Here is a 19655-nt window from a genome sequence, read left to right on the forward strand (position 1 = left end):
TCTCAGCCATTGCAGGCTGTCTGTTTTGGTGCAAAACAAAGTAAAGAGTCAGCATGTCACGCATCCCTGTGTGCCATGCTGTGAGAAGCTGGTTTTCTGTTGCAGTAACCCCCCCACACACACACACACACACACTTTTTGCCAGTCTACTAAGGCACCTTTGATTGATGTGCCCTGGGTCCCTGCCAATCAGGTTCCCAGTGCCTGTGTTCTTTCCCCCAACACTTTACCCAAACCCTATTGGCATCTCTGGCCACTGGTCACCCCCAGGGAACTGTGACCAAGGAAGACCTCTAAGGGCTGCAGCACTTATCTATTTTTTTATCTTTATCTATCTTTATATCTTTATCTTGATCTTGAAAATCCTCTTGGCCTTCCAATTGTCAGCTCATGTGGGCCCCTTCTTGAACACACCTCAAGATTACTAGACATCTACCTTTTCCCATACGTTGCAGATCTACCATCATACATTTGGGACTCTATGGATTTTCTGAAGCAGATCAACAACACCCATGGAAAGAAGGCTATATCATGGCCACGGTCGACGTGGTCTCGGTGTATACCTCAATAATCCATGAAGACTGTCTCAAAGCATTTAAATATTTTATGAGATCATGGTCACTCAATCTATTGAATCATACTAAAATGCTCCTCGAAATGATGTCCTTTTGCCTCAACAACAATGCTTTTATATTTGATGGCGAGTTCTATAGGCAGAATCAAGGGACTGCCATGGGGACATCATTCCCTCCAACTTGCGCGAACCTGACCATGGGCTTTTGTGAGGCGGAATATCTGTGGTCCGAGAGTAACAACATCAACTTGGAGAGGGTGGTGCTATGGGTCCGCTATATCGACAATCTCTTCCTCATATGGGAGGGAGAAGAAGATGGTCTGATGGATTTATTTTCATTAATTAATGACAATCCCTCAGACCTACAGTTCACGTATACATATAGTAGGACCTCTATAGATCATGTAGATGTAGGGATCGACATAGAAGGAAAACTAATATGCACCACCCTCTTTCGTACGGCCACATCCTGTCTCCTCCACGTGTAGTGACGCTGCAGTGGGACAGGCAGTCCTGAGGAACCTCTTTCAATAAATGGTGAGCTTTCCCTACTAACCCTCCTTCCTTTTATTGGTTATTCGCACATTTTGTAACTCTTGATGTTCACTTACTATTCTATTGCCAATTCTCTATGGATAATTTGTATCTTTAATGAATGTGATGCATCTTGCAAGATTTTATAACAATGTATTATTACACAAAATCTGCGTTCTGTCTGCTAGCTATTCTGATACAAGCAATGGGAATCTATGAAAGTTCTAATACTGTAGTAAGAAAACAAGTTACTTACCTGTAACTTTGGTTCCCCAGTATTGGTAACTTTCATAGATTCCCATGCGCCCAGCCTCCTCCCCTGGGAAAGCTCAGCCTTCTGTTATACTGTTACACAACAGCTACGAAAATCTGAGGCTCTGAGGCTGTCTCAGGAATGTTCTATTGGGTGAGGCTGTTCTGATTGGCTGTTCATTTTATTTGGTCTCTTTTACAACAAGCATTTGCAATGCAATAGGTCTCGCATTTACGCTAGTTTGAGATATTGCCATTGTAAATGAAAATGCCTTTTTTTTGTTTTTGTTTTTTAACACATACATAAAAGGCATTGTCATTTATAATACCAATAGCTCAAACTCGCATAAATGCGAGACCTAGTGCATTGCAAATGCTTGTTCAATTTTGGATCCATTTCACAGGGGAACAAAAAAATAAAGGAAAGGGGGAAAGAGAGGGCGAGAACTATTCCTTGTAGTCACTGTTTTCAGTGAGTAAGTGAGGAAGAGCTCATCATAAAGAGAGGGAATAAGCGGAAGAAAGAGAGGGGCAGCTACCAGCGGCAGAGCAGAAGTGGACACTGCCCTTGTCTCCTTCTCTGCCCACCACGCCTGTCCCGAACTGCCAGGAACGCCGAGCCTTCTCTGCAAAGTTAGAGTCTGGCGGGAGGCTCAAACATCCTGTGATTCTGGGAAAACCACTCAATTTCCCTGTGCCTAAAAATGAATGTCCGGTTGTAATGCGGTGCTTGGTTCGTGCACCGCTGAAAGCAGAGGAGCCGCGAGCATGGTGAGGGGCGCGATGTCTATGCAAATGGCGAGTGAGGGACAAGGCCCCCCATGTGCCTGGAAGGTTTTGCTCCTATTCCTGGCTGTGATAGCACGCTCCCGTGAGTTTGGATGGCCAGGTCGGGGTGTGGTGAGCATGGTGCTTCGCACGAAGGCTGCATAAGTGGGTCCATGGGTGTAGGGCAGAGGTCTTCAATCTGTGGGGCGCGACCCCCAGGGGGGTCGTGGAGTCCTGGGAAGGGGGTCGCATACTCTGTCAGTGCGTTTGCCTTAGTGGCGTCGGGCTGATTGAGGGTGCTCGCAGGCAGAGGCCTAATTCACACCGAGGGGTGAAAAACATCAAAGCCTCATTAACAAGTAAAAGGTCTTTTAAAGACCTGTGAAGTACCCGGGTGTGGCTTTGTGTGTGTCCCTGAAGCTGTTTCAGCACGGCTCACATACACGAGGGGGGAGGCTGGGTGGCAGGGGAGGGTGGCTGTAGCCCTTTGAGTTCAATGGGCATTGCGCGCCTGGAGCTGTGGGTCCCGCCAGTAAAGCACGTGAAAGGTCCTCTTCCCCCCCCTTCCCTCCGCGATGTTGTTACAGCCTGTCTGCCCCCCCCCCCCTCAGCAGGGAGGCACAGAGATGCCCTCCCATGAGAGAGGAAGAAGGAAGACCCAGAGAGATACTGACCCCCTCCCCATGAGAGAGGCACAGAAAAGGTGGGTAGATGAATGATGGGTGGATGGATGGATGAAAGGGTGGATGGATGAATGATGATGTATGGATGGAAGGAAGGATGAAAGGGTGGATGGAAGAATGAAAGGATGGATGAAAGGATGGATGGAAGAAAGGGTGGATGGATGGATGGATGGATGAAGGGTGGATGGATGCGTGAAAAGGTGGGTGGATGAGTGGATGGATGAATGGGTGGATGGATGAAGGGTGTATGGATGGATGAAAGGGTGGATGGATGAAGGATAGATGTATGGATGGAAGGATGAAAGGGTATATGGATGAAAGGGTGTATGGATGAAAGGGTGTATGGATGGAATGGTGTATGAAAGGGTATATGGGTTAAGGATGGATGTATGGATGGAAGGATGGATGGATGGAAGGATGGATGTGTGGTAGGATGTATGTGTGGAAGGATGTATGTGTGGAAGGATGTATGTGTGGAAGGATGTATGTGTGGAAGGATGTATGTGTGGAAGGATGTATGGGTGGAAGGATGTATGGGTGGAAGGATGTATGAGTGGAAGGATGTATGGGTGGAAGGATGTATGGGTGGAAGGATGTATGGGTGGAAGGATGGACGAAAGGGTGGACGGATGGACGAAAGGGTGGACGGATGGACGAAAGGGTGGACGGATGGACGAAAGGGTGGACGGATGGACGGAAGGGTGGACGGATGGACGGAAGGGTGGAAGGGTGGACGGGTGGACGGAAGGGTGGACGGGTGGACGGATGGACGGAAGGGTGGACGGATGGACGGAAGGATGGACGGATGGACGGAAGGGTGGACGGATGGACGGAAGGGTGGACGGATGGACGGAAGGGTGGACGGATGGACGGAAGGGTGGACGGATGGACGGAAGGGTGGACGGATGGACGGAAGGGTGGACGGATGGACGGAAGGGTGGGCGGATGGACGGAAGGGTGGGCGGATGGACGGAAGGGTGGGCGGATGGACGGAAGGGTGGGCGGATGGACGGAAGGGTGGGCGGATGGACGGAAGGATGGACGGATGGACCAAAGGGTGGACGGATGGACCAAAGGGTGGACGGATGGACCAAAGGGTGGACGGATGGACCAAAGGGTGGACGGGTGGGCGGATGGACGAAAGGGTGGGCGGATGGACGAAAGGGTGGGCGGATGGACGAAAGGGTGGGCGGATGGGCGAAAGGGTGGGCGGATGGACGAAAGGGTGGGCGGATGGACGAAAGGGTGGGCGGATGGACGAAAGGGTGGGCGGATGGACGAAAGGGTGGGCGGATGGACGAAAGGGTGGGCGGATGGACGAAAGGGTGGGCGGATGGACGAAAGGGTGGGCGGATGGACGAAAGGGTGGATGGATGGATGAAAGGGTGGATGGATGAATGATGCATGGGTGTGTGAAAAGGTGGGGGATGAATGATGGGTGGATGGATGGATGAAGGCTGGGTGGATAAAGGGTGGATGGATAAAGGATGGATGTATGGATGTATGGATGGATGAAGGATGGATGGATGGATGTAAGAATGGAAGGATGAAAGGGTGGATGGATGAAGGATGGATGTATGTATGGATGGAAAAAAAGTTGCATGGATGGATGTGTGAAAAGGTGGGGGGATGAATGATGGGTGGATGGATGAAAGGGTGGGTGGATGAATGATGGATGGATGTGATGAGGTCTAACAGGCGCATTTATGGTTGTCGATAGTTGTTGATGAGGAGTACCAGTTTCTATAAACTTTTGTCGGAAGTGGGTCCTTACGCCTAAAAAGATTTTACAAGGGGGTCTCGGCATCAAAAAGTTTGAAGACCTCTGGTGTAGGGACTGGGGAAATTTTTAAACAAGCAAGCCGACAGGCGCCCTATGCCGCTAAATGATAGGAAATCTCCCGGAGAGGACCACTTAACTGTAATTCACGCGCAGCACGTCTTCCGGAGAGGAGCACTAAAATCTAATTAACACGCACAAGCTGTTCATGGGAAGCTCGTTCACACACCAAAATCTGCGCGTGCCCCGATCTGTCTCCCTTGGGAGGCATCACGCTGACAATAAGTCTCGCTGGCAAGACCTAAAAAGAGGTGGATATGCTACAATATGAGGTGAGGCCTATTCCTCCTTCTTTTTTTGTACCTCTTTCTTTGGTATTTTTTTTTTTTATTTACTGGGGGCTCCCATCTCGACGACGGGGAATGATATAAGCAATGGGAATCTATGAAAGTTACCAATACTGGAGAACCAAAGTTACAGGTAAGTAACTTGTTTTCTTCCTGACAGACAAATATGAAATTAATGGATACGCTGTGTTTGTGCGTGTGAACATCCCCTGATACACGCCTCGCTAGGAAAAATTATGTCCTGACCTATATCTCAAAAGCCTTTTTTATTATTTATTTAAACTGTTATCTGGTGCTATTTACATATACATATGGTCACCTAGTCCTCCTAAACATCAGCTCCCTTCTTAATCCGTATGGCGTGTGCCTGAAAGTCTACAGAATTGTTCATAATTCCAAAGCTTAACTTTTACGAGAAGCAAGGCTGGCAGTAACTGCGTCTCTTTTACCGCCAGCCTTGCTTCTGGTAAGCATGGACTACAAGTCCAAAGAGGCACAGGTACTGCCAGCCTTGCTTGTCGTAAGAAACTCCTATAATTACAAGGTGCGTGTTTACACAATACTTGCAGGTTTTCAAAACGCATAAATAAAAGGCATTGTCATTTACAATGCCAAAAGCTCAAACTCTTGCAAATGCGAGACCTATTGCATTGCAAATGCTTGTTGTATAATACTCGGACAGACTTTTTTGCTCCAAAAATCTGACATGTACAGAAAGACTGCTTGTTACTTGGTTTCTATTTCTGAGGCATTCAATTTAAATAACCCCTTTTGTTTTTCTAGAAGCTGTTAATGAAACTTCGGAAACCAAGGATCACAGCGACCATTTGGTCATCAGGAAAAATTATTTGCACGGGCGCCACAAGGTGAGATAGAAATGTTTTATAATCTTTTCCCATGACTCATCCCTTAGTGACACCGGGAATATTTTCAATTTGTGTATTCTTTTCTGCTCAGATTGATTGTTTTGCTACCAAGTTTTTTTTCTTAAATTAACCAGGTTGATCTTCCTTTTAAACATTTTTTAACGGAAATATTTACGTACGAAAAATATAGGAATTTTCAGATTAAAAGTGGGCCTTATGCTATTTGTTAGATCTTGAATCATTTGCTTATTTTTTGGTTGTATGTTAACATTCAACTTGGATTGAGTTGTAACCCCTTAAAGAAATAGGTTGTACACTTCTCTGTGAATTGCTGGAAATCTTCAGTCTATTACCGTTACCTATTAATACGACTCTTCTTCTGATGTTTAGTTTCGAGAGCATTACATTTCATAAAAGGAATTGGTTATTACACTCAGAAAATGAAATATAGCAACCATCAAAAAATGTGTTTATAAAACTAAATACCTCTAAGGGAGAGATTCTAATTAAGTGATTGTTTTAACTCTTAGGGTTCCAGTTGGGCAATTATGTGTACCAAATGCAGCACGTCAGCAGCTAGCAAGTAGATTTAAATGAAACTCATAAAAATACTACTTAAACAGGCAATTTAAAGAAAATAAGTAGATAGATAAACTTCTTTATACGGTTACATGCTCAACCATAAAAGATATAAAATACATTCATCTTACAAATATGGTACATAAACTCATTAAATCTTGATTCATTGTATTCGGTACATAAAAACATAACGAATAATGAGTCTATTTTCCAAACTGATCAAAAACACACACACATGGTGGAGCCACTGCATTGTTTATTAAATGTACAACTATACATTAACCCTCTAGTACGCCACGCTGAAGGCCGATGTACATGGGCAGCATGAACAACTCAATCTCTTGTTGGAATGCTTTTCTGCATTGTAAAAATCACACTTTGCACTTCTTTAGAGGTTGTAGAAACCCTCAATTTCAGAGAAATGAATGGAGATGCATACCAAATTTACATCTTTCTTACTGTTTTTTGCATTCTATAAGTTTAAATAATATTTGGAATCCCAGAGTAAGGAGTGCAGTAATGTATTTTCTCACAACAGAAGAGTGGAAAATATTGGAGTACATATTCAGATTTGGTGATAATAACTCTGGTTATTGTTAGGTTGCCGTTTCTATCAGAAGCCATTTTTAGGTCTGCCTTGACGGCACAGCTCTGCATAAGAATTGTAATAACAGTTCTTTAAAATCTGCATTGAGTGGTCTTTTCCTCCACCCAGAGCATGACCTTATTTAGGGGTGGCCAATGTCTGTAGCTGAGACTTCTGGAATACCTCCTTCTACGCTTGGCCTCAAAGGAAAGTCACACACTTTCAAAACCATTTTTAGGTCTCGCAAAGGCAACGCAAGCTGCCTCTCCGAGGCATTAAGTAATTCGTAATACCAGCGAAACTCCTCCCATTGCATTTTTTTTTTTGCGCTTGCCATTGGTCCAATCTGGCATTGCTTTTCTTACCTCGCTCATTGTTGGCTAGTGGTCCCATCCGTCACTTCCGTTTCTGCAGGAAGCAGTATCGACCAACTACAGTAAACTTACACTCCAGGGCGATATGTTTTGATGTAGTGACTACTTTGTTGTTTTGTAGGTCTCCCACCACGTCCAAGCCGCAGCCTCTGGGCCCGCCCTCACTGCTCTGTCTGCACCGCTCTCAATGCTTTTCCCCTCCCGCTGTCCATGCTCTCTCGCCCCTCTCTCCCCTGCACTCCTGCTGTCTGTGCCTTCTGAATGCGCAGGTACTGGCGTAGGCAGGCCAAACACGAGCGCTGCATGATCTCCGTTCAGCACCACACACCCGCAGCAGCTGGAGGATTGCCATGTGGGTGCACTGCAGTGTAAAACAGTGCCCGAGGACGTTACTGTTTACTGAAGGCTAGTGACGCTTTCCTGGCATGCGAGCAGCTCTATTTTAGACGAGACCGCGTGCACCCCCCTCTGACCAGTCTGTGGGGGGACAGGCCCCAGAAAGGCACACTTCACAAATCCTCCCAAACATACGAGAAATGCTTGTTGTAAATAAAAAGTGCTTTCACTAAACACAATATAGTCTGTGTCAGACAAGCTGGACTTTCCGTGCACATGACATGTGTTCGGCACAGAAATAACTTGTGCTACGTGGCCAGAAACACAAGCACTAGGGCAGACATTGACTAACAGCAGAGATATCCCTCGCTCAGATAACGAACGCCTCCCCCTTGCTCACCCCCTTCACACAGATGAGCCGACACGCACTCCTCTTGAACGGACCGGGGAGGGGAGGGGAGGGTCCAGCGGAGAGAGGCCGGGCTTTCACTAGGTGAGGGCAGTGACCGGTTAATCCCAGCCCGCCCACTTAAATCATATCCTGCACTCCTGCACAGTACCTACAGACTGTTGGGAGGGGGGTGGGGGGAGCACGCGATGTGCCACTCCGGACCTCAGCCCCGGCCACTGTATGTTTGTGGAATGGCCAAATATCTAGGCTGGGCCTGGTCAATCAGATGTAAAAGGATAAACTGTATTGTTTAATTCGTCATGTATCGGACCTTCTTATTTAATTTATTGGAAAGTGTTGTATTTTTATCTGATAGTTATTGGATTTTAAACTACATGGTTTTATTGTAATTTTTTTATGTAATGCTTTTATGATACTTTTACTATCGAAATAAAGCTGATTGACTGACTGACTATTTCTTGTATTTTTACCTGATCTAAGTGCAAAGTAAAATCTGCTTGGGATGCTCCGTCCGAAGTCTATGCACAAGGACAACCGGTTTACACATCGCTGCCATCATGCATCAATTCAGGTCCCTCATGAGACTCACTTGGTTTCAGATTTCCCCTCCAGTGTGCTTTTATAAGGAAATAAGTGAAAATATAGAGTAGGATAAAAGATGAGGTGGGAAAGTGACATTAATGTGAGAAAAACAGGTAGGGGAGATAAAAAACGGGTTGAGAAACAGATGAGGGGCTGGTGGCAGTGGGTCATAGGTCATAAGACATCACTTCCTGTTGTGACATTTGGTCTTAAAGGACATGCGATGTCAGTCAAAACAAGCTTCATTCGGATCATACAAAATGTCCACAAAAGCATACTATACAAAAAATCTAAAATCCATTTATAATTAAAAAAGAAACGCATCTAATTTTAAAAGAAAACATCAGGAAACATCGGTTCATCATTTAAATTAAATAAGCACAACGCTAAACAAATATGCTTACGTAGCTTCATAATTCAGTCTTTCCAAATGAACAAGTTCATTCCTTTGTATCGTTGCCATCAATATATAACAGATAACGGCGTTACAAGCTGAAACATTATCCAAGTACCGTTAATAGTTAAAAGCTGTTTTATAGGAAAACAGGCGATTAGATTTAAAAATAGGACGAAGAACTGGGGGGGGGGGGGCGGAGATAGCCGAGCAACGAAATGGCGGCGCCTTGAGCGAGCTCCTCCGGGAGACCAACATATTCACCCACATCCTACACATGCGACACGGTGCTGACCCACCAAAACCACTGGCACGGACTACAAGGTGCGTCCCCAGCCTCCGCTGCAAAACAGAGCGATAGACCGTGAGGCTGCGCCGGAAACAACACCTTTGCCTGAGGAACAGTGAGCCCGAGTACGCACCGGCCCACAGTGCGGCTCCAGCCGCGACGTACAGCACGTACGCCGGATCGCGCCTGGCCGGCCTGCCGGAGAAGGGGGAAGGAAGGACTCCGAGCTGCCGACGTGACGCGCGGCAGCGCCGGACGGCGCCTGCCTGGTGCGTGAGCGGGAGGGTACACTGCCCCCACCCCGGGGACGACCTGCTGACCGGAGTCGACGGGTGGCACGGCGTGACTGGCCCCACTCGGGTGGCAACTACCTGGAAGCTGGGGACACCGAGACGAGAAAAAAAAAAAACGGAAGTAAGCCCAGTACTCATTTATCAAGCCCACAAGTCCCTGATATAAGGACAATGGACAATCGCAAGGCCCTGTAATATTGTGACCTGGTGCATTTAGACAGCAAGCGATGATCAGGGAGAGCAGTGCCCCCTGGTCCCCACAAATAAGGGCGTTGTTGACGGCGAGAGACCAGGGCCACTGACAAGTAGTGGGGAGAAGCCGGACCCGCTGCCAATATAAAGGTGATGGGGAAGACAGTGTGGACACTGCCTATTGCGCAGAAGAGGAACCCTCTCCCTCTGCTCAAGGGACCGTGGCAGAGGTTACCTAATAAATGATCTTCCGCGAGCTGCACTAATCTTCAGGTGTGGAGCGGACGGGGGTTGGGAGACCACTGACCTCACACTGCGAGGAGCGACACATATATTGAGGCGCCACCAAACCAGGGCCTAGCGTAATTTCGTCGCCAACACCATTGCAACGCTGCCTGCTGCCGCTACGCTAAACTCCAGAGTAGGGGAAAACCCCATCTATAATGAATGTTGGCTCCTGAGGCCTGGTGAGAAGTGCTGGAGGTTCGGAGACCTAGCAGACCGCACTGACCCTCCGCGAAGTGCCTTACCTAACCAAACACACACGCAATTCTCTCGTCCGCGGAGTTCGACCACCTACCTGCAACAGGGAAAATCTGGTTAACCTTGGCGGAGTAATGGGGAAACCGGACAAGAACCAACCGAAGCTCAATTTCGACCACTCAAGGAAGCAGGTGGAACAGACCGGAGAGGAATATCAAGCTAGCCCACCCACGACATCTACGGCAAGTTGTATCGCGGCTGACGACATTCAGGCCATGTTCCAAACCATACAGACTGCATTGACAAACATTGACGGCAAAATCGACACTTCTCACACACAGAGTGGACCGTATGTCTGAGAGATTGGACAGACACACTGAAAGAATAGATATGGCTGAACGCAGGATTTCAGATGTAGAAGACACCAACAATCAGCTTACGGCTAAACAATCTGGGATAGATGAATAACTAGCTGCACTCTCTGCGAAAGCCGAGGATTTAGAAGCCAGATCCCGAAGAAGTAACATCCGCTTGATGGGCATTGCGGAGACCACAAATACAGGCCCTATGGAAAAATATGTGGAGCAGCTTCTAATTACGCTAATGGGCAGAGACACCTTCCCAGATGTATTCCTGGTTGAAAGAGTGCACCGCTCCCTTGCTCCCAAACCTCCAGTAGGTACCATACCTCGACCCATCATAGCTAAAATATTGAACTACAGGGACAGGGATGCGGCACTGCGTAAGGCAAGAGAACTGGGCACATTGCGGCATGAAGGTATGGAGATAGCGATCTATCTGGATTTTACGCAAACAGTGCAAGAAGTGCGGAAGAAATATGGTCAGGCAAAACAGAAACTTCGCGACCTACAGATCCCCTATGCCATGCTGTACCCGGCCAGACTCAAGATCACAGACGATGGAGCCACGAGAATCTTCAATGAACTGAAAGACGCCATGAAGTATTTGCAACAGCGTAAGCCGAAAGGAGAACGCAGGAGGTCACCGAGGGATCAACATGCAGAGCAAGAAACCTTGTCAGATGTGGAATGACGTCCTCTCCAATGATTGACACCTTGTAATAGTAATACGTGATTGTCCCTCTCAAGCTCGCCCCACCATCCTGTATTTATGTTCTTTCTGAGAGGGGTAGGTCTCCAAAGAGACTTATGAAGCGGTCGACGTCGAAGAAAGTTCCGACCTGCTCTCCTTCGGCGTCGGGATCGGCGTCGAGGTCTCCAACGACGAAGAAGGTGAAGTCTTCAGCGTCGAAAGTCAAGGCTCCGCTGCCGTCAACCGGGCGATGTGCAGCGTCGAGTGCAACGTCTAGGTCTCCGTTGAAGCAGGGCGGCTCAACGTCGAGACTTCCGTCGTCGAAGACTCGGGTAGAGTTTTCGACGTCGAAGCCTCCGCCGTCGCCGAGTCATGGGCGTTCGGCGTCGAGGCATCCTCCGTCGTCGTCTGGCTATAGACGCTCGATGTCGAGGCATTCTCCATCGTCGCCAGGTCATCGGCGATCGACGTCGAGTCATCCCCCGTCGTCATCAGGTCATCGGCCATCGACGTCGAGGAAGAGATCGACCTCGAAGCATCCTTCGTCGTCGCCAGGTCATGGGCGTTCGGCGTCGAGGCATCCTCTGTCGTCGTCTGGCTATAGACGCTCGATGTCGAGGCATTCTCCGTCGTCGCCAGGTCATCGGCGATCGACGTCGAGTCATCCCCCGTCGTCGTCAGGTCATCGGCCATCGACGTCGAGGAAGAGATCGACCTCGAAGCATCCTTCGTCGTCGCCAGGTCATCGGCGTTCGACGTTGAGAGAATCTCCGTCGACGACCCATCGACATTCGTCGTCGGAGCAGTCATCGTCGTCGAAGGACCATGGTAGTTCGGCCTCGAAGCTTCCTCTGTCGGCGTCCCACCATCGACGCTCGACGTTGAGGCATTCACAAACGTCGGCAGGGCACTCGCCATCGAAAGTTGAGCAAAGTTCGACGTTGGAGAAGCCTGTGGGGTCTTCACCTCCTTGGAGATCGACGTCGAGGCATGGAACTCCAGTGGTCCAACCTCAGACAGTGGCACTGCAGTCTATAAGGTCGTCTGGTTCTGCCTCAGCTGCGGAGGATGACCAGGGCTCGCAAGTGAGTGACAGTCACGCTGCCAAGCGGAAGAAATCGCCGGAGCAGAGGGACTCTCGCGGTCGCTCCAGGTCTGCAGCTGGCTCAAGTTCGGACTCTGGCCCGGATGTGATTATTTATCAGTCGGGCAGCGAGGAATCCAGGCAATCTCACAGGGATTGAACGCCTCCATCACACTCTCCAGTGAAGGATTTAACACATAAATCGCCTACTGTCAGACTTTCACCGAGATGGTGCAAGCCACTGCATCACTGGGCTCCGGACAAGGAGACAGCGTATCGATTGCAGCAACCGCTCTCTAGACCTAGAGAACGGTCATGCTCTCCGGTGAGGCAAAGAGAAAGATCGCGCTCCCCAGTTCGCCAGAGAGAAAGGTCACGCTCTCCAGTTCGCCAGAGGGAAAGATCACGTTCCCCAGTTAGCCAGAGAGAAAGATCACATCAGAAGGAAAGATCACGATCTCCAGTTCGCCAGAGGGAAAGATTGCGCTCCCCAGTTCGTCAAAGGGAGCGATCGCGCTCCAGGGTGCGAACCGGCAGGCGTAGATCACGCTCAAGAAGCGCAAGGAGAGATCGAAGAACTCCTTCTACTTCTTCCTCGACCCGCTCTCACAGAGACTACTCTCCTACCTTGACAGACTCTCCTTCAACGAGGGTATCTCCAATAGATGATGTCTTCACTTTTTAGGACGTTCTGGGTAGGGGAGCTCTTAAGCTGGGAATTGCCTTAAAAGCTCCGCAGGTCAAGACCTCGATAATTTTTGAAACATTACAACATAGGTCTGCACCCAAACCTCTTCTACCGTTGGTGCCGGGGATTATAGAGCCTGTCATGGACGTCTTTTTAACCCCAGCGACAGTCAAAGCGGCTCCGGCAAGGACTCTTAAAAAATACAAATCACCAGAGGACGATCCGCTATTCCTCAGAGCTGATCCTCCCCCGGACTCAGTGATTATTGCAGCGGCGAGGAAGTCTAATGCAGTTGCCTCATCCTCCACTGTTCCTCCGGATAAGGACAGTAAGATGCAAGACTCGTGGGGAAGGCGGGTCTGCAATACATCAGCGACTTTCCTCAAGGTGGCCAATGCGGAAGCCCTTTTGGGGCGTTATGACCGCTCCCTGTGGGATTCTCTGCAACGTTTTGAGGAGAAACTTCCAGCAGAGGACCATAAGGACTTTGAGGAAATACTCCTGGAAGGCAGTCAAGTCTCCAGCCAGGTGATAAGCGCCGCAGCGGATGGAGCTACCCTAGCAGCTCATGGGTATGCTCATGGGGTAACAGCATGAAGGTCATCATGGTTGCGACTAACGGCTTTAAAACCAGAAGCTTAAGCACGTATATTGAACTTACCTTTTTCAGGGGTTTCATTGTTTGGCACAAGCGCAGACGAGGAAATGCAGCGCATGAAGGCAGAGCTGGAAACTCTCAAGGCGGTGGGTCTTGAGAAGAAGGAGTTTAAGAAGAAATTTCGCTCCTTCAACAAGGGCTCTACAAAGCAGCGGGTTCAAACCCCGAACTGGCAGAAGAGTCAAGATCAGCAGGGGCAGCAAAAGTCCCAGTATAAAGGCAAGCGTAATTACAAGGAAAATAATCAGCGCCAAGGCAACAACACCGGCAAGGCTCAAGCCAAGCAATGAGTCGTCTCTTCCCCCAGAGCCGTGCACCACTCCAGTGGGGGGGAAGCCTGTCAAAGCATTTGAAAGAGTGGCAAAGCATCACAAAAGACAGATGGGTGTTGTCTACGCCTCAGAATGGGTACTGTCTTCGTTTCAGTCGTCTGCCTTCACCAGTTCCCCCAATGTCTACATCAAATCATCAGCTTCACCTGCTGCAAAAAGAAGTCACCACTCTGCTCGAAAAGTCAGCTATCGAGAGAGTTCCGGTTTCTCAGAGGGGGAGGGGAGTGTACTCCCGTTATTTTCTGGTCAAGAAAAAAGGACAGAAGTCGGAATACAGACCCATCCTGGACTTGCGAACGCTAAATCTGCATGTCAAAAAGGAAAGATTCCGCATGTTGGTGCTTAACCAAATATATCCACATCTCAGGAAGGGAGATTGGATGTGTTCGCTGGACCTCCAAGATGCTTATTTCCATGTCCCAATACATCCCAGTCACAGAAGATTTCTTCGGTTCAGGGTGGGGACCTCTCACTATCAGTTCAAAGTCCTGCCGTTTGGATTAAAGTCGGCCCCTCGGGTGTTCACGAAGTGTGTGGCGGTGGTCGCAGCTGCACTACGTCGCAGAGGGATCTTCGTGTATCCATACTTGGACGATTGGCTGGTGAAAGATCCTTCCCCAGTCAATGTAAGGAATCCGTTTCAGACTTGCATACAGCTTTGCCAGAGACTAGGGCTACATGTCAACTTCGGAAAATCAGTCATTCAGCCCACCCAGAGGATTCACTTCCTTGGAGCTCTGCTAGACTCCGGAACAGGAAAAGTGTTTCCTTCGGAGGAGAGACAATCCTCAATCACCCAGAAATGTCAACTGATTCTTCGCGGCGAGACTCAGAAGGTGCGCAGGATTGCCTCCCTGCTAGGGTCGATGGCGTCTTGCATCTTCCTGTCCCGAATGCCAGACTTCGAATGCGTCCTCTTCAGCAGGATCTGGAGGACAAGTGGGATCAGCAATCTGCTCGCTGGGACGATCACATCACCATCTCATACGCAGCTCGAGCTTCTATTCCATGGTGGACAAAAGCTCAGAATATGCAGGTGGGAGTCCTGTTCCATCAACCTCCCCCTACACAAACACTGATCACGGACGCCTCCCTTCTGGGCTGGGGGGCGCACATGGGTCCCCTGCAGGTTCAAGGTCAGTGGTCACACAAGGAAAGCACTTACCATATCAACATGCTGGAGCTGAGAGCAGTACACCTGGCTCTCAAAGCGTTCCTCCCCTCGATCCAAGAGTCATCGGTGCTAGTACAGACGGACAACACCACCACGATGTACTACTTGAACAAGCAGGGGGGGGACGCGCTCTCTGACGTTGTCATTGGAAGCGCAGAGGATCTGGCATTGGCTTCTGGCTCGAGGGCTATCTGTCACGGCGGTTCACCTTCCAGGAGAACAAAACGTGAGGACAGACGCTCTAAGCCGTCACTTCGACGACAAAGAAGACTGGGTTCTTCACGACGAAGTGGTGGAGGAACTTTTTCAATCCTGGGGTCGTCCCTCCATAGACTTGTTCGCGGACGACCAAAATGCCGAAGCTTCGCCTCCAGATTCCACCGGCCAGGCTCGAGAGGGAATGCTCTTTTGATCGACTGGTCAAACAAATTTGTGTACGCCTTTCCACCTCTCCCGTTGATTCCGAAGGTGGTGAGCAAGCTAACACACTCGTGCACAACAATGATTCTGATTGCTCCCGATTGGCCGAGGCAATGGTGGTACACGGACCTGCTTCATCTGTCAGTAACACCTCACAAGAGGCTGCCATGCAGGCCGGACCTGCTGTCCAAGATGGACGGGATGATCTTCCATCCCAACCTTCCGTCACTGAGCTTGGCAGCATGGCTCCTGAGGTCATCCAATACGGCCATCTAGGGTTGCCAGAGGACTGCATGCTCATTCTGAAAGAGGCAAGGCGTCCTTCCACCAGACATTCGTATGCATGCAAGTGGAAGAGATTTTATATGTGGTGTATACAGAATAGTCATGATCCTATCAAGTGTCAAGAAGAAGCAGTTCTTCCTTATTTGTTGTATTTAGCTAAAGCAGGTTTGAAGTTTAATTCCATCAAGGTGCACCTAGCGGCCATAACGGCTTATAGGCGGTCACCTTCTCAAACCTCTTTTTTCCAGCTAGCATCTGTCAAGGACTTTCTGCAAGGGTTAAAAAAAGTATACCCTCCAGTGCGTCCTCCTTCTCCACCCTGGGAGTTGAACTTGGTGCTATCAAAGTTAATGGGTCCTCCCTTTGAACCCATTCACAAAGCCACTTTACAACATCTTTCATGGAAAGCGGCTTTTTTGGTGGCTATCACGTCAGCTCGCAGAGTGAGCGAGATTCAAGCCCTCTATGCATCAGAACCCTATACGGTGTTCCATTTGAATAGGGTGGTGCTACGGACGCATCCATCTTTTCTGCCTAAAGTGGTGTCAGATTTTCATGTAAATCAGATCATTTCTCTGTCCACTTTTTTCCCAACCCCTCTACTCCAGCTGAGGGCTCTGCATTCTTTAGACCTGAAAAGGGTTTTGAAATTCTATCTTGACAGGTCTAAAGTTATTCGTCATTCTGATCATCTTTTCATTAACTATGGATCGATCAGGACAGGCCATTCTGCCTCTAAGCGTTCCATTTCCAGATGGATCGTTTCATGTATTAAACTTGCTTACCAGCTAGCACAAAAACCCCTGGGGTTTTCTCCCAAGGCACATTCCACCAGGGGAAGAGCTGCGGCTGCGGCTTTTCTCAATAATGTGCCCATGTCTGAGATCTGTAAAGCGGCGACCTGGCGGTCCGTCCATACATTTACCAGACATTATTGTCTTGATTCTGACACAAGAGCAGATACCCAAGTAGGCCAAGCCTCCTTGCGGAATCTGTTTAGCAGCCAGGCTGGGCTGTGATGTTGGGTCTTTTAAGGTAGAAGATGTACTTCTCATTTACCTGCAGGTGGCTGTTGGGCTTGCTATTCTATTCAGTGCTTATGACTATTGATGAGGATCCCCTGGAAGAGAAGGATAAGTTACTTACCTGTAATCCTAGTTCTCTTCCAGGGGTATCCTCATCAAAGTCATAAGCACACCCACCCGCCTCCCCAGCTAAATGAGAGCTGTACGTTTTCATATGTGTATTTAGCCCTGACATCAGGGTTATGCAAAGAACAACTGACCTAACTGTCACCCCTGAGGCATGATGGGAAGCCTGGGTTCATGGCTGCCTTAAAGGCACAGTGCCAGTTTTTTGGTTGAAAATGCTTTCATTTTCTATGTTATTGCTTTTCAATGCAGCCTGAGACTAACAATGTCTTTTTATGAGCAATTTTCAGGATTTATGAGTGGTTTTACTCATTAAAACACAAAATTCAAAGGATATTTGATTTAATGTGTTATTTGTTTCCTTTATAATTGCAGTACATGTACAAGGTTTTTACATTGTGTTAGCCTATTTTTGGGGCTGCATTGGTATGAGAAAAATGATATATGTACATACATATATGTGTAGTTAGATATGTGTTTTTTACATATATATTTTTATATTGTTTCTGGGGTCCCGCACATGGGCGGGAATATTCAGTGCTTATGACTGATGAGGATACCCCTGGAAGAGAACTAGGATTACAGGTAAGTAACTTATCCTTATATGCTTATTCCAATTGCCCTTACTATTAAAAAGGATCCCCAAGTAAGAAAACGTAAAGGTTCTCTCTATCTGTGTCCCGTTGATAACGTGGGATTTTGTTTTAATATTCCTTTTACTACAGGACATTACCAGCGTCTTACTTAGATTGATTTTCAAATGTTTCTCCGTCGTAAAACTATTAAAATTATCCATCAGGGTCTGTAAGCCAATTGCCGTCCTTGAAATCAGGACGGCATCATCGGCCTACAATAATAGGGGTGTTGCCCGCTTATCAATCATTGGGACATCTACCCCACTATTCTGTAATAAAGAGTGAACCCCATTTATATAAAGTGAAAATAGTAGGGGGGCAAGAGTACAGCCCTGTCTTACTCCACGGGCAATTTTAAACTGCTTTGTGCTTTCCCCATGTATTCCATATCGTATCCTTGCCGATAACCGAGCGTAAATCTGTGATAGGAAACTAACAATATCATCCGGGGCGCCCATTCCCCTTAGTGTCTCCCATAGCTTTGAATGGTTCACCAAGTCAAAAGCGCTCGATAAATCCACAAAGCAGAGATGAAGGGAGCCCCCCCTCGCAAGGGTATATTTTCCTATTATTAGATCCAAATTCAGGCACTGCTCAATTGTGCTACAATCAAAGGAGAGAGTAAGGGAGTGTTCGAGGCATGTGGGCTGCTAAATTCATATCTTAGCATTAGATCGCCGCCTAGTGTTGGGTCCGGATGATCGCACATTGTTGTCCTGGAAGAGTCTTCGAAGTATCCTGAGATAGGTGGCTCCTCCCCTGGACTACAGTGCGCATGGGCATCGGCTCCATCCCCAGATTGTTTTTTTCCGCCATTGGGTTCGGATGTGGTCTCGACGTCTTTCTGTCGAAACCGAGAAAAACTAACTTTTAGCGGCCAAAAGGCCTCGTTTTTTTTTGGCGTCGGTATTGTCTGCGCACGGTCTCGAGTCTTCCGTCTCTTGGAGCCGGAATAAGCGGAGTTTTCTTTCGCTTTTCGAACTTTGAGGCCTTCTCATCGCGACACGACTGCAAAACTTTTCTGACATGGAGCGGAGCCCGTTTAAGTACTGCCCGCTTTGTGGGTCCAAGTACCCACACATCGATCTACACCCCGTCTGTAACAAATGCCTTTCGCCTGACCACGACGACGGCAAGTGCAAGGCCTGTGCACAGTTCCGCTCTAAGAAGACTCTCAAGCTTCGGCGCGCGGTGCGCATGGAAGCTAGACAAGCGGCCCCGGATCCGGAAAACATCTTCGGCGACCAAGACGAAGAGGACCAGGGTCATCATCTTCAAATCTCCCCACCCGAGACGGAGGTCGAGGCGGATCCGGGAGACGACGACGGAGTCGTGGGTCAAGGCCTTGAATACGTCGACTAGGTAGGAGACGACGATGAGATTTATGGGGCCGCGGCAGATGGCTCGGGGGACGAGCTCTGCCCCGAAGGTTACGAGGATACCGACCGGGTCACGGGATCGCCTGTTGGCCTTACCCAAGACCCGTTGCCGCAAGCCACAGCCCCGCCTTCTGGCCCGGCCTCGGACTTACTTGCTGAGCAGACTGTTTCGAAACCGAAACCATCGGGATCGACAACATCTAAGATGGCCGACCCGAAAACGAAACCGAAACTTAAGGACTCGAGTGTCCCTAAGATGGCTGCCGTACCGGCGAAAACGACTGTGCCCGCTACTCCATCGACTCCGTCTACCTCCGGTCCGCAGAAGTCGAAGAAGTCCGTCGATTCCGCTGCTGCAAAATCGAAATCGACGCCAGAGGAGGGGTCCTCTAAGAAAGATGGTCGGCACGGGTCAACATCTGCGCCGCCGTCTAAGCACGCCAAAGCCGGCTCCACGGAGGCTACGCAGGCG

At 48.7% G+C, this 19655-nt stretch overlaps 1 protein-coding gene across 2 annotated transcripts in view; it reads left to right on the top strand.

The window, feature by feature from the left end:
- The window catches only part of TBPL1 (TATA-box binding protein like 1), a 218050-nt gene that overhangs the window by 68977 nt on the left and 129418 nt on the right, over window positions 1-19655 (top strand). For both annotated transcript variants that reach the window (XM_078648857.1, XM_078648858.1), the window contains one exon: window positions 5722-5804. In XM_078648857.1, coding sequence (XP_078504983.1) covers window positions 5722-5804 — 83 coding nt within the window. The remainder of the gene's footprint in view (window positions 1-5721; window positions 5805-19655) is intronic.

Source organism: Lissotriton helveticus, chromosome 6, assembly GCF_964261635.1.
Source record: "Lissotriton helveticus chromosome 6, aLisHel1.1, whole genome shotgun sequence".
NCBI classification, from domain to species: domain Eukaryota; kingdom Metazoa; phylum Chordata; class Amphibia; order Caudata; family Salamandridae; genus Lissotriton; species Lissotriton helveticus.